The 27315-nt window shown below is 34.1% G+C and overlaps 1 protein-coding gene across 4 annotated transcripts in view; it reads left to right on the top strand.

The window, feature by feature from the left end:
* Positions 1–27315, top strand: part of Sclt1 (sodium channel and clathrin linker 1) — a 156526-nt gene that overhangs the window by 11204 nt on the left and 118007 nt on the right. For all 4 annotated transcript variants that reach the window (XR_007350836.1, XM_048812058.1, XM_048812056.1 and 1 more), the window contains exons 2-5: positions 353–420; positions 20228–20274; positions 20799–20871; positions 24400–24455. Coding sequence is in view for 3 of the 4 variants with exons in the window: in XM_048812058.1 (XP_048668015.1) it covers positions 353–420; positions 20228–20274; positions 20799–20871; positions 24400–24455 (244 nt within the window). In the remaining variant the exon portion in view is untranslated. The remainder of the gene's footprint in view (positions 1–352; positions 421–20227; positions 20275–20798; positions 20872–24399; positions 24456–27315) is intronic.

The raw sequence follows: 27315 nt of genomic DNA, 5'->3' as shown, positions 1-27315 counted from the left end.
TGATTTGCTGTTTTTTTTTTTTTTTTTTTTTTTAGCTTTTTTGGAATGGATTTGTAGCTTCAGGCTCCCCCCCCCCCCATTACAGATTGAGCATTTCTAATCTGAAAATCCCAAATCCAATGCTTTTGTTTCCCCATTTACAGTGGTTAGGTTGTATAGGTATACAAAAGGGACTCATTTTAAGTTCTTAAATAGTATGTTGAAATTAATTGTTCATCTTATGTTGAGGAGCAGTAGAAGTGGACTCTAGCCATTTTTCATAGGTTATATCAAATAACTACTACTATTTGTCTAGTTTTAAAAAGCTGAACATTACCCAATGAGCTTAAATTGGTTTTTCCCTTTGTTTCAGATCAAAGACTAAGTGAAGATTTTGGGACACATCAAATGGAAAAATTTTCCAAACATTCATCTATACAGGTATGTAAATTAATTAAGGTCTAATGAGCCAGATTCATATTTAGTTGTAAATATATCTACATAAATCAATATACATATAGTATAAGTTCTACTTAAAATTATTCTCATGTGAAGTTGTCTACAACACTTTCAAATTTTGCTTACAACTTCGATTTTTGTAAGAGGAAAGTTTGTTTTTGCTTGATGAAATTACACTTTTTGTCCACAAGAATTGCTTATTCTCCCTCAGTGTTGGAGGAATGCGTGGTGTTAAAATGTCTTGTGAGTTCCAAAAATAAAATTCATTCAGGTTTTCAAACATCCTAAATTTGTTTCTAAAAATGTATCTAGTTGTGTGCTATAACTCTCAATTCTCATAAATTGTGACAGAAGTATAAATTAACTCAAATAGTAATATATAGAATTTTTAAAATACTTATTTCCTTGAATATCATGTTTTAATAAAAATGTTGGGTGTAAAGAAATTTTTTAACCATTAAGATTTCTTATTGAACTCCATGTATAGAGTATTAAAAGAACAGTGGTGGCTCCTAGATTAGCAATGGTTCTCTTCTGAAACAATGAATGTTTTGTTTTGCCTAAGTGTATCTTATAATTGGAACAGAAATGTTTTTAATGTATAAAAGATGAAGAAATCGTTTTTGAGGTATTAGAAAGGGCCAGTTTATTGTTGGCTTGAATATAGTTATAATTTTTTTAATGTATCCTCAATGTTCGGTTGCTGCTCTGTGTTTTTATTTCCAAAAATTGAACTCAAGAGTCCATAGAATCCTAAAGCTATCCATCCTCTATTCACTGTGATTATCATGTTATTTTTTATATATATTACTTTTTTATGGATTCTTAACAAAGAACTGTAATCATTTAAATGATAGAAAATCTTTCATAATCCAACAACCTTTAATTTCATTAGTTTCTTAGGGTTTTTGTTTGTTCTGTTTTGTTGTGTCTCTGCTGAATATTTTGTAGCATAGACCTGAAAAGATCTCTGGGCAAGTTATTGCAATGCATCTGCTTGAAGCTATGACTGACTTGATTATTAAAGATGGTTTTACCAGATAGCGTAGCAGTGATCCAGATAGCTCTTCAGATGTGCCTGCATTATGCATTGTGATTATAATTAGTTGAAGCCTGAGGGTAGCAGACCAAGAGGGACAAATCTGCACTCACCCAAAAGTATACCCTTTCAGAGCAATTATACCTCTTTTAATTCTCTGAAGGTGCAGGTTCTCTTATACATACATCAGTCAAATCCTGATTCCTGTCTCTTATTTTAGTGGTAGCATTTTGTTCCTTCCTAAGATTCCTCTACAGTCCCCCATATCTTTAGCACATGTTGCTGTTTCAAAACTCCCATCCCCATGGGTCTTGCTTTTTACTACATAGTTTGTGATCATGAGAAGGGAGGTGATACAAAAGCAGAGAGGGAGATTAGTCTGCTTTCTCCATAATGCCCATAGCCTATGCAGTGAGTGTTCCTTTTGAGGTTCTTTACTCCAGAAACATTAATTGAATTTCTGGAAAAAAATCCTCAGGAGAATTTTGTTTGTTTGTTTTCTGTTCATTTTATAGTAAGGGGAAAAGTACACAGGAAATCATTATCAAGGAGCACAGGGGACCCAGAAGCGCGGGCTCAAATCTCTTATCACTGTCATCTGGTTGCTACTGCAAGCAGTAGAAATCCTTCATGAATTTTTTGCCTCCTTTGTACAGCTATGTGTCCCAGATGTCTAGAACAGTTCTTATCAGGAGGTGCTTGATCAATATTTCTTGATCTTTCCCCTCCATCCCTACCTGATGATCTTTCAACATGATTTGAATTGTCACATGTAGTGAAAGTCAGGGAGATGTGAAATGTTATGATCAGCTTAGGAAATACAAGTGCATATTTTGTCATTTTATTTTTCAGGATGGTACATGAGGTACCCTAGAATTACCAGGACTTGTGTTAGATGAACATATTTTATGGTTTTCCAATATTGGAAAAATAAAGTTGCAGGAATTTGATATTTCTTGTATTTTTAGTTTGAACTTCAAAAATATTTTTTTATGTGTGAAAATTAGATGTGTAATGGTGAAAAATCCTTTAGTGGTATTAGTATAAAATGTTCATGTGAGCTTATATTGGAGCAAAGTAAGTTTTGTGAATTGCTTTTTAAAATGACCATTTGAAGAGTATTGTTCTTAGAAGAATACATGTTATCTTTAGAACTAGCTATACTTAAATTCTCTGAACATCTCTGAATATTGGAGTCTTTCAATAGGTTGAAAAACTTATATATTTAATATATTAAGTATCTGGCTCATTATATATTCATAATATAATCAGCTTTTTAAAGAATCTTATTTCTGCATTTATAATTATTTGTAACTTTTAAAAGATATTTTAAATAGCAACTGTTTATTAAATGATCCCTTCAGGATTCTTATGAAATTTAGTTTCTTTTTAAATTATTTTGTATTTCTCTATATAAGTAGAAAATATTTCCAGTGGCATTGCACTCTGAGAGTGTCATAATGGGCACTAGATGAAAAATATGCAAAGATTAGAAAATATTTCATTTAAGGAAGTGAGTGGGAAATTAATTTCTGTCTTTTCCTAATTCTTTCTTCCTGGGTTTTTTGTTTTTTGTTTTTGTTTGTTTGTTTGTTTCTACTGCATACTTGCCTTTTCTTGCACCCAGGCTAATTGAATCCTCTTTGTAACCTATGCCATGGCAGTATGTGTGTACTGAGAGGCGAGGCTAATATTTTGGCTCTCTTTGGATATGCTGAGGAGACAGGGTGAAATATTAAAAATAAGTTACTTTTTCTGAAAGCTAACCTAAAAATATTTTCCTCCTCTATCTTGGGAATTCTCTTTTTTCCTCATTATCACTTGTAAACAAAATTTAAATTTAAAAAGAATAGTCTGCTAGGAAAAAAAAAGACATATTAAGCTGCAATTAAAAGGATGTAAGGAATAACCTAAAAGCACAGTGCCAGAGCTGTGTGAGTGTGTTCTGGTGGGGAAGGACATTGGCTTATTCAGCAAACACTGTGCTAGGTAAACTCTGGAGCCAGAGCTATGAAAAAGATAGACGAAGGATCCTCCTTCCATGGAAGAGATATGAATTAATTAAATAATTAAAATCACAAAATCTACAAAGAAAATAAATAGGGAACTGTGATACAGTCTTTGTAGGTCATCAGGTAACAGAGACAGGTTTTTGGAAGGTCAGAGAAGGCCTTTCTAACTCAAGATAGAACAGAAAATAAAGAACTAACCAAAGACTGTACCAAGAAGAGGCCCTGAGAAAGGAAAGGATTTGGCATGTTTTATGCAGTATGCAGGAGTCGTTCCCAACGCAGATCAAATAGTGGATGTATGAAAATTGCATGGAAGCAGACACTGAGGCGTTGTGGGTTAACAGATATAAGACTCGGCAGGTTAAATACAGCACTCTATCTGTACTCTTTGACTTGAGTCACATACCGAGCTTTCAGGACATTGTTGTCTGATAGAACTTTCTCTGATAGAAATATACAATTGTGCACTGTCAATTTTGGTAGCTACTAGTCTCATGAAACTTTGAGCATTTGAAATTAGGCTAATACACATGAGAAAGTGAATTTTTAAATTTAATTTGGCTTTTAAATTAATGAAATTAGGTTTAGCTAGTCTTGTATGCTTAAACTCCCAATCTGATGAATCATCCATGTAAACCCTGGAAGCACTGATTTTTCATCATCCTGTGACAGTAAGATATTATTTAACACATTTTTTAAACAAAGATCCAACTGAGTTTAGCAATTTCTTATGCTGTTTATCTTATGCTGTACTGATAAAAGATGAAGATCACTCTCCCTATGATCTGAATAAAAAGCTTAAAGGATTTGCTGAAATCCTCTAAAATGTACAAGAACATCATCACAAAATGCTAGTTAGGCTGTACTTTATTTGGGGAATAAATGGATGGGGAGTATGCCGTTTACTTATTTGATAGACAATACTGATTAGAATCAAAGGCAAAATTAAAAACTCAGAATTGTAATTAGAATGTTTGATGAGTGCATAATTTTGTTAGAGGAAGAAAAATATCCAGAGAATGTGCTTACCTAACTGCAATCTATTGACTTTGTTTTTCTGTGTTTCACAATCACCATCATCTTACAAAGTCATCATGAAATCAAAGATTAATAGAAATTAATGAGGATCAGTTTTTTTAAAGATTCAGTATATATAAAGTTCTATAAATATTTTGTTTATTTAGCATAGTTTGTTCAATTCTTTTTAGAGAGTGTAGAAAGGTCATTTACAAATGTTTATATAGTCAGTTTTAGTCTTATTCTGCCCAGCATGATTTTTTTCAACTACATCTTGTATTATTAAGTAATGGAACCTTTTTTTTCTAAAAATTTCACTATCAAATGGGAAGGGATTGCTAAATCTACATTTTTTATTCTTCCAAAGACTTTTTAAAAATATAAGTAAATGTATCATGTTTATTCTAGGAATCTTATAACTTTTATAATTGCTTTGGATTATCGGGTCATTCATTTTTATTCCTCAGCAACTGTTACTACAAAATATTTTTAAACATTGTTTTCACAGAATTCAATTTATTAATACTTATTGAGTACTACATTTATGCAAGGAACCATGCCAAGTTCTTTAGTGATGTGAATAAAATAAAATGACCATATCAAAGGAGCGTAAGAATAAGATGTGGGGTTACAAATATTAAATAACTAGGTAAAAGGGTATGTTATCATATCTTAAAAGCATTAAAACCAAATATGCCACAAAAGAAATATAGTTGAAGAAACAGTTTGAAGGATATAGCATATTTGTTAGGCAATAAAGAGTAGGTAACATTGCAAAAGAACTTGACTGGAGGCCAAAAGAGGGGGTGATGGAAGCATTTTAGATGCACCCACTGAGAGGCCAAAGGAGGCAAGAAAGTGAGAGCTGTATTTAGTGAATAAAATAGACTTCAGTTTACGTGGTGTTTGGATACACGAGAGAAGTAAAGGAAAGTAACATTAAAAACAGTATGTCGTAGAGAGTCGTGAATGGTTGAGTCGAGGGGTTTGGACTTAATGTGTTAAGCATTAGTAGACTACTACATTTTTTAGAATAACAGCTACTTTCTGAATAATCTGAGAGGAATTTACTCATTATTCATTTAGCTATTACTAATCTGGTGTATTCATATATGAACATAGGAAAGTTATGTCTGATTCATGATATAACTAGTTATGTCTACAGTCTTTCCCATTTCCATCCTCCCTCCTGTCCCCCCAACTCTGCCCTGTCCAATCTGGCACACCTCCTCACTCCCACCTATTGTAAGTCAGCATCCTCATATCAGAGAGAACATTTGGCCTTTGGTTTTTGGGAATTGGCTTATTTCACTTAGCATGATAATCTCCAGTTCCATCCATTACTGGCAAATGCCATAATTTCATTCCTCTTTATGGCTGAGTAATATTCCATTGTATGTGTATACCACAATTTCTTTATCCATTCATCTGTTGAGGGTACCTAGGTTGGTTCTATAGCTTAGTTATTTTAAATTGAGCTGCTATAAACATTGATGTGGCTGCATCACTGGAGTATGCTGATTTTAAGTCATTTGGGTATATACCAAGGAGTGGGATAACTGGGTCAAATGGTGGTTCCATTTCCAATTTTTTTTTTTTTTTGAGGAATCTCCATTCTGCTTCCCGTAGTGGTTGCACCAATTTGCAGTCCCTCCAGCAATGTATAAAGTGTACTTTTTTCTTCACATCTTCGCCGACATTTATTTTTATTGCATTCTTAATAATTGCCATTCTGACTAGAGTGAGATGAATTCTCAGTGTAGTTTTAATTTGCATTTCTCTTGCTAAAGATGTTGAACATTTTTTCATATATTTGTTAAATGACCATATTTATTCTGTGACGTGTCTGTTCAATTTCTTAACCCATTTATTGATTGGATTATTTTTATTTTGGGTGTTAAGTTTTTTGAGTTCTTTATATATCCTGGAGATTAATGCTCTATCTGAGATGTGGGTGGTAAAGATTTTCTCCCATTCTATAAGCTCTCTCTTCACATCTTAATTGTTTTCTTTGCTGTGAAGAAGCTTTTTAATTTGATACCATCCCATTTATTGATTCTTGATTTTACTTCTTGTGCTTTAGGAATCTTGTTGAGGATTTCAGTTCCTAAGCAGACATGATGGAGAGTTGAACTTACTTTTTCTTCTAGTAGGTACAGGGTCTCTGGTCTAATGCTTAGGTCCTTGATCCATTTTGAGTTGAGTTGTGTGCAGAGTGAGAGATAGGGCTCTGTTTCATGTGGTTACATATGGATATCCAGTTTTCCCAGAACTCTTTGTTGAAGAGGCTAAATTTTCTTCAGTGTATGCTTATGGTGCCTTTATGTAGTATGAAATAACTGTCTCTCTGTCCTCTATTTTGTACCATTGATCTTCATGTCTATTTTGGTGCCAATACCATGCTGTTTTTGTTACTACAGCTCTTTAGTGTAATTTAAGGTCTGGTATTGTGATGCCTCCTGCTTCACTTTTCTCACTGAGGTTTGCTTTGACTATTCTGGGTCTCTTATTTTTCCAAATGAATTTCATGACTGCCTTTTCTATTTCTATGAAGAATGTCATCAGAATCTTAATAGGAATTGCATTAAATCTGTACAGTACTTTTGGTAGTATGGTCATTTTAACATTATTAATTCTGTCTATTTAAGAACATGGAAGATCTTTCCATCTTCTAAGATCTTCTTCAGTTTTATTCTTAAGAATTCTGTAGTTTTCATCGTAGAGGTCTTTCACCTCTTTTGTTAGATTGATCCCTCCCACCCCTTTTTGAGGCTATTGTGAATAGGATAGTTTTCCTAATTTCTCTTACAGTTGATTCATCACCAATGCATAGGAACACAATTGAGTTATGGGTGTTGATTTTATATCCATCTACTTTGCTGAATTTATGAGTTCTAGAAGTTTTCTGAGCCTTCCAAATATAGAGTCATGTCCTCAGCAAATAGTGATAGTTTGAGCTCTTCTTTTCCTATTTGTATCCCTTTAATTTCTTTCTTCTGTCTAATTGCTCTGGCTAGAGTTCCCAGAAGTATGTAGAATAGAAGTGGTGAAAAAGAACATCCCTGTCTTGTTTCAGTTTTTAGTGGGAATGCTTTCAACTTTTTTCCATGTATAATGATGTTGGCCTTTTTAACATATATACCTTTTATAATATTGAGGTATGTTTTCCTAGTGTTTTGCACATGAATGGGTACTGTATTTTGTCAAGTGCTTTTTCTTTAAGTCTATTAATATGATAAATTACATTATTGATTTCCATATGTTGAATCAGCCTTGCATCCTTGGGATGAACCTCACTTGATCATGGTGAAATATCTTTTAAAATATGTTTTTGTATGGAATTAGCCAGAATTTTATTAAGAATTTTTGCTTCTATGTTCATCAGGGATAATGGTCTAAAATTTTCTTTCCTTGATGTGTCTTTGTATGGTTTTAGTATCTGGATGATACTAGCCTCATGGAATGAATTTGAAAGGGTGCCTTTCTTTCCTATATCATGGAATAATTTGAGGAGAATTGGTGTATGTTTTTCTTTGAAGATCTGGTAGAACTCGGCTGAGAATTTGGGCCTGGGCTTTTCTTTATTGGTAGGCTTTTGATGGCATCTTCAATTTCATTGCTTAAAATTGATCTGTTTAAATTTTCTATGTCCTCCTGATTAAAATTTGGATAGGTCACATGGTTCTAGAAATTTGTTGATTGATGTCTTTAAGATTTTCTATTAGAGTATAAATTTTCAAAATAGTTTCTGATTATTATCTGTATTTCATTAGTGTCCATTGTGATATACACTTTTTCATTGTGAATTTTAGTAATTTGAGTTTTGTCTCTTTTTCTCATCATTAGCTTGGCTAAGGGTTTATCAATTTTGTGTTTTTTTTTCAAAGAATCAACTTTTTATCAGGTTTTTGAATTTTTTTGTTTCAATTTCATTGGTTTCAGCTCTGATTTTAATTATTTCCTGTCTTCTGCTCTTGGTGTCGATTTGTCGTTCTTTTTCAAGGGCTTTGAAATGTAATGTTAGGTTATTTATTTGGTGACTTTATATTCTTTGAATGAATGAGCTCATGTACTGCCTTCATCGTGTCCAAGAGACTTGATATGTTCTATCACTGTTCTCATTTACCTCCGTGTGTTTTTAATTTCATCCCTGATTTCTTCTGCTATCCAGTGGTCATGCAATAGCTTATTATTAAGTGTCCAGGTGTTAGAGTAGCTTCTATTTTTAATTTTATCATTGATTTCTAATTTTATTCCATTATGATCTGCTAGAATGTAAGGTATTATCTCAGGTTTTTGTTTTTGTATTTGCTAAGAGTTGCTTAGTGGCCTATGATATGGTCTGTTTTAGAGAAGTTATGTGTGTGTTGCTGAGAAGACAGTTATTCAGTCATTGATGGGTGAAATAGTCTATATATGTCTGTTTAGTCTAAATTCTTCACTGCATTTTTTTTAGTTCTGTAGCTTGTTTATTTAGTTTTTGTTTGGAGGGTCTGTCCAGTGGTGACAGAAGTGTGTTGAAATCACCCAGTATTATTGTGTTGTGATATATTTGATTTTTGAAGTTGAGAAGGGTTTGTTTGATGCTCTATTGTGTGGGGCATAAATATTTTATTATTGTTATGTCTTGTTAAGATATGATTCCCTTAAGCAATTTTAAAATGTCCTTCTTTGTCACTTCTGATTAACTTGGGCTTGAAGTCCACTTTATCTGATATGAGGATGGAAACCTCTGCCTGTTTACAAGATGCATGTGAATGATATGCTTTTTCCCATCCTTTTACTGTCAGTCTGTGGATGTCTTTGCCTAGGAGGTAAGTGTCTTAGAGACAGCAGATTGTTGGGTCTTTTTTTTTTTTTTTGTTCAATCCAATCTTCTGGTCTTTCCTTTTGATTGTTGAATTTAGTCCATTTACATTCAGTGTTATTATTGAGATATGATTTATATTCCCTGTCATTTTGGTTTATAATTTGAATTATTTTCTCCTCTGACTGTTCTTCTAATGTAGTCTAATGTAGTTTCCTCCTTTTCTCTTTTATTTTTCATTTCTTCTTCATGAGATATTTTATTGAGTATGTTTGGTAGACCAGGCTTTTTAGTGAATTCTTTAACTTTTGTTGATAATGGAAGGTATTTATTTTATCATCAATTATGAAGTTTAATTTTCCTGGTATAGTATTCTTGGCTGGCATCCATTTTCTTTCAGAGCTTGTATATATTATTCTAAGACCTCTTAGTTTAGGTTTTTTTTTTTTTTCGGCAAGTGATACCAGGGATTGAACTTGGGGCACTCAACCACTGAGCCACATCTCCAGCCCCTATTTTGTATTTTATTTAGAGACGGGGTCTCACTGAGTTGCTTAGCATGTCACTTTTGCTGAGGCTGGCTTTGAACTAGGAATCCTCCTGCCTCAGCTTCCTGAGCCACTGGGATTACAGGTATGCGCCACTGTGCCTAGCTCAGACCTCCTAGTTTTGAGGATCTGGGTTGAAAAATCAGCTGAGATCTGGATTGGTTTCCCTCTAAATGCAACTTGACATTCTTCTCTGCAACTTTAATATTTTATCCTTATTCAGTATGTTAAGCATTTTCATAATAATGTGTCTTGATGTGGAACTGTTGTAATTTTGTATATTTGGGGTCCTGTAAGTCTACTGTATCTGATTTTCCATTTCAGTCTTTAGGTTTAGGAAATTTTTTTATATTATTTCATTGAAAAGCATTCTTTTTGTTTATGTCTCTGAGCCTTCATCTATTCTAATAAATCTTAGATTTGATCTTTTCAGGTTATTCTGTATTTCTTGGAAGTTCTGTTCATGATCTCTTAACAACTTTTCTCCATGGTCAACTTGATTTTCAAGATTAGATATTTTGTCTTCATTGCCTGAAACTTTGTGTTCCAAGTGGTCTAATCTGTTAGTGATGCTTTCTATACAGTTTTTAATTCTTTTTGTTGATTCCCTCATTTTGAGGATTTCTACTTGAGTTTTTCAAAATTTCTATCTCTATTGAAGTGATCTCTCACTTCCTGTGTTTTCTCTCTGCTATATTCCTTACATTGTCTTTTACTTTGCAGAGTAGTCTAACTGAACATTCTAAACTCTTTCTCTGACATTTCTTCCACTGTGGTAGTGGTAGATTCTATTATTGAAGAATCTTAGTTTGTTTGGGGTGATTTGTTTCCTTGTTTTTTCATGTGTATTTCTCATTTGACAGTATGGATGTGAAGCAGAAGAGTTTCTCCCCAAGAGACTTACAGTGTCCCTGAAGGTTTCCAATACCTCACTGTTTAGGGGCAAACAAATAATAACAACAACCAATACAAGCAATATGCTGCATTAAACTAAATAATTCCTGCTGTGATATTTTTGTGACAATATTGTCACAATAAACAAATGATTTGATTAGTTATTCCCTACAATAAAAATAGTGAGTTTGCAAAAGGGTTTACTTTTTTGAATGGTGGACAGGGAGAGAACAGAAGTGATGCAGGATGTGATGATTATGAGGGAGGAGAGAGCATAGAGTAAAATATTAAAGGAAGAGTGGAAGAACAATAGAGATTGCCTATTAGAAGAAGAAAAGAGAAAAAAAGATTCAAGGGAAACAGGTAAGTGAAAGCAAAAAATATATATATATGTAAATTAAAAATTTTAAAAATTAAAAATAAAAGAATACAAAATAAAATGAAATATACTAGTCAAACTTCCTAATACTCAAAAAAACTGATCCATGAAAACTAACTAGTTTCAAAAATGCTAGAAATGAGAAAAGAAAAAATGAAATAAATATAAATATGTGTAAATGTCCATGAACAATAAGGTCACAGAGAAAAGGAAACAGGAAAGAAAAAAAAAAGATCTCGAAGAAAAGTTAAAGAATTGCTTCCCTTGGAGTTCAAAGGATGCTCAGCTTTTCTTCTCAGTAGTTGGTGGGGATGTTTGGAGTGTGATGCTTGCTCTACCGTCAGGGTCATCTTGCTAGTGTGGGAAAGGTAATACCCTAGGCAGAACTTCTGGAGGGGAGGTGGTTTAGGCTTAGGCATGCTCCAGGCTCTTCGCTGCATGCCACTTGATCTGGAGAGTCTAAATCAGTGCACCTCCAGGACCCAGCAATTGCCAGTCCATGCTGGAAGACTGCCCCACAGGATCTCCCTTGGGTTCCACTTGTGTGGTGGAGGAGCCAATTCTTAGTCCACTACCTTACCTACAGACCCCATGTTTCCTGGTCTCATGGTAAGTCTTGATAACCTAGGATAAATCACCTTCTGAGATTACATAAACTACTGGATGCATTTATAGTCATGTGGTGTCGCTTAACAAAGGGGGCACATTTTCAGAAATGCATTCTTATTATACAGACGTCATACAAAGTATTACGCAGACCTACACACTATGATGTCAATAATAGGTGGTATTAACTTATAGAACCCCCATTATATATGCAGTCTGTTGTTGACTAAATGTTATGCAGCAAGTGATGGCATTCTTTAACTCTTTAAGCTTACCTTTTTATTTTATCCAGTTCTTATTATGTTTCTCCTGGAACCATGTGAACATGTCATTTTGAAGATTTTTTCATTTTGTGAGCTAATTCTTCCCATGTGGATTGAATACTTATAATTATGTACTTTGGGTTAGCCATTACATTTGGGGTTTTGTTTTTTTCATATTCAGAAAAGAAATTAAAAATTAAAGAGCTAAGGTTTGTTAAGAGCCTGCCATGTGTTAGGAATTACATTAAATACTTTCTATATAACTATTATTTATTTTTTTAAATTTATACATTTTTAAGCATACTTTCAAGTACAGAAATAAACACCTGTGTACCCACTACCTGATTGTGTCATTTCTTAACTTTTTGCCATAATTATTGTATTGTATTGTTTTTGTTAAGAAAAAAAGTATTATATAAATGATTGAATCGCTCTGTGTACCCTTTTCCTTGCTTATTTCTTTCTGTCCTCTGCCAGTGATAGTCACTGTCCTGAATTTACTGCTTTTCAATACTCCACATACTTTAATACTTTTAATATGTATGATCAAGTCTGGATAGCTTTATGTTACCATTTGTCACATTTTTAAACCCTAACATAAGTGACAGTATTGTATTACACATATCCTTCTGCAAAACTGCTTTTGTTATTTGGTACATATATTACCAATTTGTACACTATTGCTGCTATCTACTACATTCAATGAAACTATTTTGACTAAATCTATTATCTGTTGTCTTTTTGAGAAAATTTAGATTTTGTCCAATTCTTTAATTTTTGCCATATTGTTTAAATACATTATTGGACATGTCTCCAAATGTACATCTAAGAGAGGTTTTTTTGGGGGAAAAATATACTCTTAAAACTTAACAGTTTTAAAAAAATAACCAGTAGAAAATGAGCAATAGAGAGCAAGAAGGTAGGAGTTTTCTACCATCATATCCCTTCGGTCCATACATTTTGACAACCATCCACAGATAAGAGTACCTTTTTAGGAATCCAAGGGTCTAGCAGCTAAGTTCTAGCATTCTGTTGGAGGGGCAAAAAACAAAACGAAACAATTTAGAGAATCAATGCATTGAAGAGACTAAACAATGTCACTTTATCCACATTACCTCTCCCCCAAGTAGCACTGCTTAGTAACAAGAGAGACCCCCTTGGCCTGAAGGTCTTCATGTGGGCATAGTAAGAGAGCTGTGGCTTCCCAGCTGTGCAAGGTATTTCCAAGAGGCCCACTTTTTTCTTGAACCACTCAGAATATTGAGGGTATCAGCATAGCTGAATGTCTAGGAGAGGTTAGAAACACAGAGGATAGGCCAGGACTCATAGCAACTGAACAAAGTGCTGTGTATTCTACTTAGTGCTCTGCAGACTCTACCAGTGTGACTGCTCACAAAACTCTTAGGACCCCTCATCTACACATCCCACCACCACTGGCTGGACCACAGGTCACTCCAGTGAGTGCTTCATGTGCCTCATTCTTCCCCTGCCCTGTGACTGGCTCCCCATATTTGCACTGCCCTCCCCCATTCAGGGTGGGCATGAGCATTTGTAGATGGCTTCTAAGCACATAAGATCATCTGGCTGAATTCTTCAGGAGAGAAAACACCACAAACTTGAGCATTTCAGTGTACCACTCTTAGGGGGAAAAATGGAATAAGGCACAAGACTTTAAAAATAATGTCTGAAAACTTAACAGATCTTAAGAGAGAGATTTAGACATTGAAGTATATAACAATCAATGATCTCACTACATATTCAACCCAAAGATGACTTTACCAAGATGTTATAATCAAATTGTCAAAAAATCAAGAGGTAGGACTGGGGATATAGCTCAGTTGGTAGAGTGCTTGCCTGGTGCACAAGGCCCTGGGTTCAATCCTCGGCACACACACACACACACACAAAAATCAAAGATAGAATGTTGAAAGAAACAATAGAAAGACTCGTCACATACAAGGTAATTTCCAGAAAACTGTTAGTGGACTTCTTAGCAGAAAATTTACAGGCCATGAAAGAATGGGATGATGTATTTAAAGTATGGTGGCGGGGATGGATTGTCAATCATGAATACTTTGCCTGACAAAACTATCCATCATAAACAAGAGATAAATACTTTTCTAGATAAACAAAAGTGAGGGGGTTCATTATAGAGAATTCTTTAAGTTGTGTGTTGAAATATGAAAATATCAACTAAAAGTTAAGTTTGGGTCAAATTAAGAATACTCTAATGCTGTAATGATAGTGTTTAAATCACTTTCCGTGGTTGTATAAAGGTTAAATGACAAATTTTTAAAGTAGCTATAACTATTTGCTAAAGGATACTCATGAAAAAAGTAAATTGTGAGATTTAAAAACTTAAATTGTGAGAAATCAAGGAATAAAAGCACAAATTTTTTACGCAATTGAAGATAATTTATTATAGGCTTAAAGTGGACTATTGTAATTATGGGATATTTTATGTAAGGCCATGGTAACTAACTACAAAGCAAAATCCTGTAGTAGATACACAGAAGAAGAGAAGAAAATTAAAGCAAACTGTTATAGTAAAATTATTAAACCACCATGGAAGAAAGCAAGAGACGATGAGAAGAACATGAGAACTACAAAACACCGATAAAACAATAAAATGGCATTAGTAAGTATTGGCAGTAATTAATTAAAATATAGAAGAACTAAATTTCCAATTAAAAGACACAAAGTGACTGAATTTAAAATAAACTGCAACTATGTGCTGCATATAAGAGATTGATTTTTAACTTTAAAGAACACACATAGGATGGAAATGAAGGATTAGGAAGAGATACTCCATGAAGGTGCAAACAAGGCAGGCAGAGAGCAAGATGTGCGCACTCACAGGGGGAGCTACAGTGAGGCACACAGACTAAGTAAAAATTGTCAGAGACAAGATAGAAGTCAAGTCATTAAGAGAATACAGCAATTGTAAATACACATATACTCAAAATTGAAGCACCTACATATATAAGGCAGTATTATTATATCTGAAGGGAGAAGTAAACAGCAATACAATAATAATAGGGGACTTCACTTTCAACAGTGGATAGATCATTCAGACAGAAAGTCTACAGGAACATTGCACATGAACTGTGCAAAGGGCCTAACATGGAACATTCCAACAGGAACAGCACATTTTTCTCAAGCATACTTGGAATATTCTTAAGGATAGATCATTTTTGCCACTTTTAGTCAACATAGTAGTGGAAGTCCTAGCAAAAGTCGGCAAGAAAGTTGTAGCAGTCGGGCAAGAAAAAGAAATTAATTGGATCCAGATCAGAAAGGAAGAAAGAAAACTTATTTGTTTCTGTGACATTATATTATATACAGAAAAAGTTAAAAATTCCACCAAAAAGTGTTAAATTTAATTCTAAAAAACTGGTAAAGTTACAAGATGGAAAAGTAACATTGAAGTTATTTGCATTTCTATGCACTAACAATAAACTATCTGAAAAAGAAATTAAAACAATCTTATTTACAATAGAATCAAAAAGAATAAACTACTTCAGAAAAATTAGCCAAGGAAGTAAAAAAACACTGAGAAATTGAAAACTAAGGCAGTGATGAAAGCAAAGAAGACCAAAATAAATGGTGAAACACCCTGTGTTCATGGATTGGAAGATTTAATGTGTGGAAGTGTCCATACTACCCAAAGCAGTATAGAGTCCGTGCAATCTATATCAAAATCTCATGGGCATTTTTTACAGAAGTAGAAAAAGAATCCTAAAAATTGTATGGGACCACCAAAGACCCTAAACTGCTAACCAAATCTTGAGGAAGAACAAGGCTGGAGGCATTTCACTTCCTAATTTCAAGCTACGTTCAGAACTATATTACTGTATTTATCAGACAGTATGAAAAAAGACACATAAACCAGTTGAGCAGAATAGAGAACACAGAAGTCAACTCACACGTTGGCAACTAATCTTCAACAAAGGTGTCAAGAATGTACAACGAGGAAAGAATTATCTTTAATAAATGCTGCTGGGAAATCTAGATATCCAAATGCAAAAGAATGAAAGTAGATTTTTGTGCCATACCCTCCCACAAAAAAAAAAAAAAAAAAAAAATCTAGGACCCGAAACCATAAGATTACTACATGAAAACAGGAGAACTCCTTGACATTGGTCTTGGCAATGATTTTTTGTCATATGTATGGAGAGAGTGAGTTCTTCATTATTCAGTCTTAAGAAAGAAGGAAATTTTACCATCTGTGACAACATGGATGTAACTTGGAGACATTATGGTACATGAAATAAACCAGACAAATACTTTATGATATTACTTAGATGTAGAATTTTTAAACATCAAACTCATAAAAACAAAGAGTAAAATTGTGGCAGAAAACAAGATTTTGTTCAGGTGGTGTAAACTATCAGTTATAACAAAAGTAAGTTCCAGAGATCTGATATACAGCATGGTGAATGTAGTTAAGAATAATGTAGTATAGCTGGCTGTGGTAGCACACACCTGTAATCCCAGCAACTAGAGAGGCTGAGGCAGGAGGATTGCAAGTTTGAGGCCAATCTCAGCAACTTAGCAAGGCCCTCAACAATTTGGTGAAATCCTAACTCAAAAAATAAAAATAAAAAGGGCTTGGGATGTGCTCAGTGGTAAAGCCCCTCTAGGTTAAATCCCTGGTACAAAAAAACGAAAAAAAAATGTGTCATATACTTGAAGTTTGCTAACAAAGTAAATCTCAGGGCTTCTCACCACAAAACAAAACACAAGGGTAACTATGAAGAAATGGATGTGTTAACTACCTTGATTGTGGCAGTCACCTCACCATGTATATGTGTGTATCAGATAGCACATGTACACCTTAGAGACACAGTTTTCTTTTGTCAATTATACCTCAGCACAGCCTAAGTAAATGGCTAAAGACATGAAAATGGATAATGTTTTCACTGAAAAAGAGATACAATGTCTCATAAGCACAGGAAAAGATGTTCATCATCATCATTTTTGTGTTGCTGAACAAATCACCATAAACACAGACAATTAAAACAACACAAATTCTTATCTTACAGTTCTGGAGGTCAGAATTCTGAAATGGGTTCACTAAACTGAAAGTGTACACAAGGCTGTGCTCTGTCTGAAGTCTCGTATCTTCACATCTCTGTGGGTTTCTTCTTCATGTAGCAGAGTGTGTGGAAAACAAGATTTTGATTCTAATTCCAACTGCCTCCTTCTTTATAAAGACCTTATGATGACATTGATTATCCATCTGGATAATCTAGAATTTTCTTCCATGTTTGAATTCTTAATCACATCTGCCAAATTCCTTTTGCCATATGCCATAGCAAATTCACAGGTTCAGAGTTTAGGATGTAAACATTTTTGGTGGTCATTGTTCAGCCTACCACAATTAAATTAAATCACTAGATTTAAAACAAAACATGGTGAAATGTCACTGTGTACCTTCCAGGATGGTTACAATAAAATATAGTGACAACACCATATGTTGACGAGTATGTGAAAAAATGGATCAATCATTGCTGTGATTTGGATGTGGTTGTTCCCCAGGGATCATTGTTGGAGGCATGGTGTTCAGGGTGGTGGTGTTCAGAGGTTGGAACTAGTGGGATGCCGATAGGCCATTAGGGGAGCTGCTCTCAGAAGGGTTAATGCTAATCTCAAAGTGAGTGAGTTGTTCTCATGAGAGCAAGTTGTTAAGAATCCCTTTCTGGCCTTTGGTCTTGCTGGGTGATCCCTCCCATTTCCATACTTTTCACCATGATGCCATGTGCCTTGTGGTAGAGCCAGGAAAGGTCCTTTCCAGAATAGAGCATGCTCTTGATCCAGAAGAGTGAGCTAAGTAAACCTCTTTACTATATTACACAGCCTCAGATATTTTGTTATAGCAACATAAAATGGAATAATAATAATCATGTATTGTTGGTGGGAATATAAAATGTTATGGCTACTCTGGGAAACAGTTTGGTAGTTTTTTTAAAACCGGAAACATGGAACTAATATTAGAACCAGCATTTGTATTCTTGATCATTTTATATTCACAAAAAAAATCTGTATACAAATGTTTATAATAGCTTTGTTCATATATCCCCAAACAGAGAACAACCAAGATACCCTTCTGGGGGAAGGGTTAAATGAAGTGTAGTACATGCTTACAATATAATATTGTTCAGCAATAAAAATGAATTAATTATTGACACAGGCAACAAGTGTCTAGGTTAGTGTACTGAGTGGTGGGGGGAAGCCAATCCCAGGAGATTAGATATTGTTTGATTCCATTTATGTACACTGTAAAACTGACAAATATAAATGGAGTCCAGACCGGTGGTTGCCAATGTTCAGGGGCAGTGAGGGTGAGAGGTAAGTAGGTATGGCTAAATTGGCTGCATGAGGGACCCTTGGGTTATGGAACTCTTCTGTATCTTGAGAGCCTCAGTATCCTGGTGGTGACATTGTACTACAGGTAGTCCCCAACCTACCATGGTTTGCTTTTAGATTTTTTTTTACTATGGGATGGTGAAAAGCAATGCATATTCAATAGAAAAACTATTCTTTGAATTTTCATCTTTTGGGGCGGGGTAGCAGTATGTGATGTAACACTCTTTTGTCATGGTGGGTAGCAGCAATGAGTCACAAATCCCAGTCAGCCACATGATCAGAAGGGTGCAAAACCTGTGCTTTTCTGTATACTGTGTTGCTGAGCTATGATGTTTGGTAAGTTAAGTGTATATTTCAACTTATTATGTTTTCACATTATGTTTTCATCTTACGACGTATGTATCAGGACATAAACCTATCATAAGTTGAGGAATATATTACACTGTAGTTTTACAAGGTGTTACCATTGGAGAAAACTGATCAAAAGCTATATGACATTTTTTCTATTATTTCTTACAGTTGCTTGTGAATCTTTTATAATCATCTCAAAATTTAAAATCTAAACATTTTTTTAAACTTATAAGATGTAACTAAAGTCATGCTCAGAGGGAAGTTCATAGCCTCCCTTACGAGTATTTAAGGAGAAAAGATAGAAAAAGTAGAGCAAATTAGCACACCTCCCCCCCCCCTCAAAAAAGGAGAAAGAGGTAGAAATCAAGGGGGTGGGGAACATAAGACTGGGAAAAACTACAAAGCTAAAAATGTTCATTGTTTTAAAAGGTTGATAGAATCATAAAATTTATGGATCTCTTTCAAGGTAGATCCAGGAAAAGAAAAATACTAATGTTTGAAGAATCTACTGATGTGTTTTTATGTTGATATTGTATCTGGGACTTGGTGTATTCTCTTATTAGTCCTAATAATTAGCAGTCTATATGGCATTTTCTAGGTAAATGGTAATTTGTCTGTAAATAAGAATACTGTTATTTTGCTTTTCTTCCTTTAATTCTCCCCCACATCATGTTGTATTGACGAAAACTTTTAGTATGATTGTTTCAGTCAGCTTTTCACTGCTGCTACTTGAAGACCAACCAGAACAATTGTAGAGGAGGAAAAGTTTATTTAGGGGCTCATGGTTTCAGAGTTCTCAATCCATAAACAGCAGGCTCCATTCCTCAGGGCTCAAAGTGAGACTGAACATCATGGAGGAAGAGTGTGGCAGAGGGAACCAGCTCACGTGATCCAGAAGCAGAGAGAGAGGTTACAAATATATACCTGCCAGATACAAATATATACCCAAAGCCACGCTCCCATTTCCCACCTCCTCCAGCCACACCCACCACTTTAGTTACCACTCAGTTAATCCCTATCAGGGGATTAATTCACTGATCTGTTTAGGATTCTCACAACCCAGTCATTTCTCCTTTGAACCTTCTTGCCTTGTCCTACACGTGTGCTTCTGGGGACACCTCACATCCAAATCATAACAATGATGTCGAATGTCAGCAGTGAGAGTGGGCAGCCTTGTATCCCTGCCGAATGTAATGTGGTGCCTCTGCTCGGTCATCGTGAAGAATGGTCATTAATGTCGGTTTCTAAAATCAAGAAAAATTACTTATATTTCTAATTTGTCAAGAGTGTTCTGTTCTGATTTATTTTGTTTTGGCATATATGACTGGTAAATTTACCAAATGAGTTTCAATATCAGTTAAATTGATTTTTCCCCTTTTTCTCTCTTTTTGAATTACATCAATAGATTTTATAAATTTTAAATTTTTAAATTATATTTCATTTAAACTGTCAGTTTTGGCTAGAATGATGTGAGAAAATATTTAATTCGTATTTTTTATTATAGAAAACTTTCATCAAAGGAGATGGAGATGACGTATCAGTAAACCAAAGGTAAAGTATTACCACAAAAATGTGATTTTCTTAATTATATCAATTATCATTTAAAGGTTTCTTTTAGTATTAGGGAAGTTTTGTCATGGTCTGCTAAGTTCGTTTTAAGTGACTTGTATTGAACTGATAAAAAACGCAAGTGTTACAGAGTCTGTAAGAGTGGTTCATAGCAGAGGGTGATTTGGCCCCTGTCCCCCAGGAGATGCTTAGCAATGTCTGGTAACATTTTTATTTCTTACCACAAGCAAAACCCAAGGACAGGGACATAGCGACTGGCATCTACTGCGTAACGATCAGGGACACTATTAAATAGCCTAAATGCTCAGGAGCAGCTCCCTATCCCACACATGACAAAGAACTTTCAGTCCAAAATATTGATTGTGCTAAGATTTAAAACCCTTAATTTAGGAAAAAAGGCCAGGTATTGATTCCTATTAAATGTTAATGTGTAATTTATTTCACTTGTTAGATACTTATTAAGCTAAATAGCATTTAAAATATAGCATATTCATTTTTTTCTTTAGTTTTTTGGCTCCTCTCATTACTGAGTATGATAAACAACTAGAAGAGCTAAACGGCCAGCTGAAATATTATCAGGTATGAAATCTTAATTATGAATCTTTTTGTAATATTTTATTTTGAAAATATTAAAGATTCACATTCTTTTAAAAAATTGTCAGAAATAAAATATTTTGCTATATTCATTCAATTCTTGGCTCTCTGTAAGCATGCATGTGTGTTTAAAGTTTCTCTTCAGTTTTGTTTTTTAATTCAGTATTTCCTTGCTCTTGTCTGGCAGGAACATCTTAGATGCTTAGTAGAATCTTTTGGTCACATTATTGCTTGCTTATATGCTTTTCTCTCTCTCAAACTAACTCATCCTTTAAGACCCTTCTTATTTTCATTCTATCTGTCTTTCTTACTGTTTGCATAATGGACTTTCCCCTCAATTTGAAATAGTGTCTCAGTCAGATGCTTTTGTTTATATTTTTTACATATTTTTATTAATCCACTTCTAATATAGACTTGAACTGCAACAGTTTTTTGTTTTTTTTTCCCCTGAAATCCTCTTAGCAATGAGCGCTTATTTTAGGAATGAAGGAAAAAAGAAACAGAGAAAGCTGTCTCTTCAGACAGATTATTATTCTGGGTTCCAGGGCTTCTGAAACTAGAATCATGGAAAATTAGAGTAATAGCACAGAATTGTTCAGGGTACAATCTGAGTTTCAGTGCATTACATTTTTAGAATATAACTAATATTTATAATGTGTTTCTTTGAACTGAGAATGTCTTTTACATTTTCTCCCCCAATTTTTTGATACTGGGATAATAATACAATAGAAGAATTTCTTAATTAGAATTTACACGTCTGAAGCTAGGCCCACCAGCTGGCAATGACTTCTCTTTGTTAGAGCTTGAATATACTCATGATTGTATTTGGCTAAGATACCAATCCCTGGATCAGTTTTGTTGTGGAAAGGCAAGTAGGGTTGACTTAATTTAGTGCAGATGGAAGAAAGTATAATGAATTGACATAAAAACAACCCTTGAGACTGATTTTTCTCAGAATGGCACTTTAGACATGGCAGACACTAAGCACTTGCTGTCTTCATTACTTTTCTCTTTATGCATTGGTAGGATAAGATCCTGTGTTATGCTTTAAAGTATAGCCCATAGTAGGTCTTTAAATATCTGATGAATGATTAAATGACAAGGCTTATGGAAACATGATGGTTAGAGCTAGTTTAACAGTCTCTTATTTTTCAATTAATGGATTGATATGTAGCTTTACCAAGAGAATACATGCCTACAATTCCTAAGCATAAAGTTAGGTTATTCTATTGCATTTGGAAATACGTAGACTTCCATTTACAAAAGATTATTCCTCTAATATATAAAGGTAAAAAATGAACCTAAGTTTCAAAAACAGGCTTTTCTTTAAATTGCATTTTCTGTTTTATCATAAGCCAATTCTTAATTCATTTTCTAGTCTTTATTATGTACTTTTTAGCCTGTGGTCATTTAAATTTAAGCTAACCACAATAATGCCTTTTCATCTTTCTAATTGACAATTAAAGAACAACAGAAAGCTCTTTTTTTGCACAAATGATGTTTTGCTTTTATCTTTAGTGAATCTAAAGTTTTTCTGAATCTGCTCTCTATAAATTGCTGAAATGGCATATTATGTGCTCTAATAGTTATAGCATAGAATAACTTATTATCTTGAAATTAGTCTTTTAAACTTTTTATTATAAGTTTCATGCATCCCTTTAGTCAGCTATTTTACTACAGTGTTTAGTTTCATTTTCATTTAGCATTCTCACCATCTAAGGGTGATTACTAAATTAATTACTAGAAAGCCCAGAATCTATGATGATAAATAGTTGTTAACTTCTTTTAGAGAGGAAAAAAAGATATTGACAGCTTCTTCTAGAATCACTGCTCAAATCGATATCATTAATTAGTAGAACTAATTCTTATGACTTACTGACTTGATCCAAAAATACTCTATCTTCAAAGCAGGAAAAGAATTGCTGTAATTCTCTATAGAAAGATTTTCTGCCAGAAAAATGTAAATAGTAGGGGGAAATTAGATGATGTGAGAACTACTGTGTCAATTTCCTTCCCTTTCAAATATTAAATGTTTTGAAATATTTTACAGTAAAGAATTTTAATGTAACCATTATTATCCATATATAAATGTAACTGATGCATATGTATCCTTTGTAAGTTTTTGCAAATAAGAAATACTTTTCAAGATACACTTATATTTAAAAAATTTTTAAAGATCAATTTTTTTAAAAAATTTTTAAATAAGGATAATTGCTATAGTAAAACCCAGATTTTTCGGCAGCACATTGAAGATCCACATCTTCCTTTTCCAGTTTTATTTCTTACTCCATGTCTGGTCAGTGCTCAGTTATCTGGTAGTAAGTTAATTCATTTTGGTTTAAGTGTGATTCAGGCATAGCAGGGTTCTGGGAAAAATTCACCTTTCACGCCAGCTTTATAGTTAGAATTGAGTATTGCTGCTTTCTGAGAGCAAGCTACCTTGAGCTTCTCTGGTTGGAAGGGAGAGAGGAGGACTTGGAGAATTGTCTGTCCTATGTGTCTTTTGCCAGGGCTCACTCCAGGCCTGGCTCCTGTCCTTCACCAGGGTGCACAATCAAGGTCAATGGGCATGTCCAAGTTGATGGCACTTTCAAGTGTGATTTTTACCTGGCCTCCTTCTTCCACTCACCCATTTATTCTTATTGAGAGCCAACTAGTTATTCTTTGCCTTTATGCTTTTACTTATAGTTCTCCTTCCTTTTTGTTTTGAAATCCTAGGAGTCCCTTTATTCCCTCAGAGAAAGTTCATCAAAACTTCAACTTGTTCCCTGTGCAGGATGTGTTTTATTCTTCAGAATGTGTTTTATTTTTTTTATTTATTTTTTTTAGAGAGAGAGAGAGAGAGAATTTTTTAATATTTATTTTTTTAGTTTTCGGCGGACACAACATCTTTGTATGTGGTGCTGAGGATCGAACCCAGGCCGCACGCATGCCAGGCGAGCACGCTACCGCTTGAGCCACATCCCTAGCCCCAGAATGTGTTTTATTTTTAAACTCTCTTTCCTGCTAAGTATAAGTCAGTAACCATACCTAATTTCCACAGCAGGCTTGCATAGGGCAAAGGTTTAGATAGTTAATGAAGCTGCTGAGTCAGAGACTAATTGAATGGCTGCTGAAGAAAACCAAAATGCTCACACTTAAGGGGGCTTCACCTAAGCTGAATTAAGATATATCCAAGATACAGGAATCATCTGGTGTTTGTTATAATGTGATACTGAGAGGTAACTTTCATCCTTTTTTCATGGCTACAAATGTTAGGAATTATATGTACAAATATTTTTCAATGTGTTACATAAAGTATTTTTATCTTATTTATAGCCTATTCAAAATGAATGTTTTCTTATGTTCTGTGAATTATCAAACTATTCACATTTAAAGTTGATTATTGAAAGTAATGAGTAAGTTTATCTGTAGACTAACGTTAAGTCAGATTGCTTCCATGTGAATAGACTAGTTGATGGAGATTTAATCATCTGGAAAAATGTATCGTTACACCATATCTTATTCTTTCAGCAACAGATGGGTGAGATGAAACTACAACTTGAAAATGTCATTGAGGAAAATGAAAGGTAGATCATTTAGCTTTTGGTTCTTTTTTTGCTGTTTTTGTTATTTGATACATAAAATCTGCTGGTTAAAGGACTATGCTCTGGCATCTGATTTTTTTTTTTTTTTTTTTTTTTTTTTTTTGTTCTACTCCTGGCTCCAATACTTGTGACCTTAAGTAAATGGTCGAGTTTCTTTCTGCTTAGTTTTCTCATCAATGAATTGGAAATATTAACGGAACCTTTTTCATAGGGTTGTCTGTAAGGGTAAAGTCATTTTTCAAGGACTTGAAATAGGGCACACAATAAGTATCTTATAAATATAATCAATTGAGTGTCATGTATTATATATTTTAGGAAACATACTGATAAAGCAGAAATTTGTCAACCCCCATCCTGCTTCGGAGGGACTAAAAATGTTGCCAGTACTGATATGTCTACCCATATTTTCATCCCTGTTTCCATTCTTCTTCCCTTTGCCAGAAGTAAACACTACCATGAATTTTGTGTTTATCATTCTGTTTAAAAATTTTATAGGTGTGTCTATCCACAAACAATATGTTGTTTAGTTTTTCATGTTTAAAAACTATATAAACATCATGTCATCTAGTAGTCTGGTACTTACTTTTTTTCACTGAATATCATTCACAAGTACGAGAGTTTCCAGGGATGAAATTACTATGTCACAGATTATACAGTGGTTTAACCTTACAATATAATACCAACTTAATTTTCAAAGTTACATTCTCACCAGTGATATTTCTAACTTTATATTGACCAATACATTTTACTAGCACTAGCTCTTATCAACCTTCTTAAATTTTGTTACTTTGTTCATTGTGGTTTTAATTTACATTTTCTAAATACTTAATATTGCTAATCATTTTTCATGTTTGTTTACCCATTTGGTTATCTTTTCTCATGAAATATTTATTCATCTTTCCCATAATTTTCTATTTATCTTTTTCTTATTAAGTTGTCTGTATTTCCCTTACATGCCTCCTAGTGGTAAAATTTTAATCTTATCTGTAACTCCAGCTTCAGAGATATCTGAGAAATATAGTTTCAGGCTTTTGGCCACTCTTATAAGAGGCAGAAATATGGAAATGAACAGAAATGAATAATAAGTGGCAATTATTCATACAACATAGTAGACCATAGATGTTTAAAATATCTATTCCCAGGTTACAGGATTTGAGGAACAGAACTTTCTTTTCTTTCAATCTTAAGATAGTGGAAAAAACTACCTTAAGATCTTTATTTGGGAATATAAGGAAATTCTAAAAAGATTTCTGTTTTAGAATCAGAAAACAGAAAGAATATAAAGTTAGTACTTAATAAATTAAATTAAAGTGACTTATTTTGCATTATTGTTTAATAAGTTTGTTGGTTTTTGTTTTCTGATATATAAAGTTTTAAAATTTGACTTCACTTTTCCTGATTATCATATCTTTAGTGCCAATGTTAGTCAAAAATGTTCAATTAATATTTGTTGTATTAACATAAAACATTTATATATATTCATATTTACATATATATTCCTGTTTAGATCTAGATGCTTCAGGAAAGAGAGGCTCATGTTATTTTAAAGCAGTTGGAATATATAACGAGGAAATATATGTACTGTAACCAGAACTGGGAAAACGTCAGGATCATCTCTGAGGATATGCTCCTCTTTCCAATTCACAGGATCTCACCCTGCCTTCTGTGTAGCAGCTCCTTCCACTCTTCTAACCAAAAGGAGAATTCTGTCTCTTCTATAGTTCAAATTCAAGACACCCAATCCTGTTGGTTTAACCAACTACCAACACTTATATTCATCAGAGCTCTTCATACCAGCCAGCTTATGGTAGACCTTGATTGATAGGGCTGCCCTTGACTTAATCATTGACTTCCCTGTACACAGTATAGCTCATGCAGTTTCCTAGAGTCATGGGCTATGGATGGGGTGACTTAAGTCTGGGCATGGCAGACACAGTAACTACAACATATCCTTGTAGATCAGGATGCAGTTGTGAAAGACCTTTCTCTGACTGGAGATATCAGATAAGGCTCAAACTGCTGGGTGAAATTCAAGATGACTCTTTCAGAATGAGTGGTATTTCATTAGCTGAAAATAAAATATACGTTCCATAAATTACAGGTCTATTAATATGGCTATATCTCAGCATATTTAGGGAAATTATTCATGATGAGACTTGGATGAGGAGTGGGGACCAGATTACACAAGATTTTACGTATTTTGCTAAGGAGTTTGAACTTTTCCTACAGATAGCAGCAGTACAGTGAGCCCTTGAAGGATTTTTAAACATAGAAGAGGGTGAGGGTGCACTTTAGAAGGATTGTTTCCAGTTATACTTCAGAGCTGGAGAATACCCTTCCTTGGAGTGGCCTAAGAAGAGAATCAATAATTTGCCTTATCAGGCTATTCTGCATTAACCCCCAAAATAAAGCCTGCCCCATAGTCATGGTGTGGACATTGTCACTGAGCAGGCTTGGATTTAGAGGATGAAGAAAGTTTGTCCAGTGAAAGGAGAGGTCACACAAAGCAGTTGTCTAGAATGTTTTGTATTTATGTTTATTTGTCTAACTCTCTCTTCCGTCTCATTTAATTGATTCTAAGATGTGCTTTCTCCCCTTTGTCCATTGTAACACCTCCAAAGTGAGATGTAGCCATAGTCCATGGCATGTCAAAGGTTGTAGGCAGCAGTTTTTCTTTTTCTTAGTACATAAAAGAACAGTACATCTGCATTAAAAAATGACAAAAGTCATAGAATTTACAGGGAAATGGATGGCATTAGAGCAGATTATGCTAAGTGAAGCTAGCCAATCCCTAAAAAACAAATGCCAAATGTCTTCTTTGATATAAGGAGAGTAACTAAGA

The sequence above is a fragment of the Marmota marmota genome, unplaced genomic scaffold (genome assembly GCF_001458135.2).
Source record: "Marmota marmota marmota unplaced genomic scaffold, marMar, whole genome shotgun sequence".
Lineage (NCBI taxonomy): Eukaryota > Metazoa > Chordata > Mammalia > Rodentia > Sciuridae > Marmota > Marmota marmota.
The sequence above is the reverse complement of the archived record's forward strand: the minus strand, read 5'-3'. Positions and strand labels throughout refer to the sequence as shown.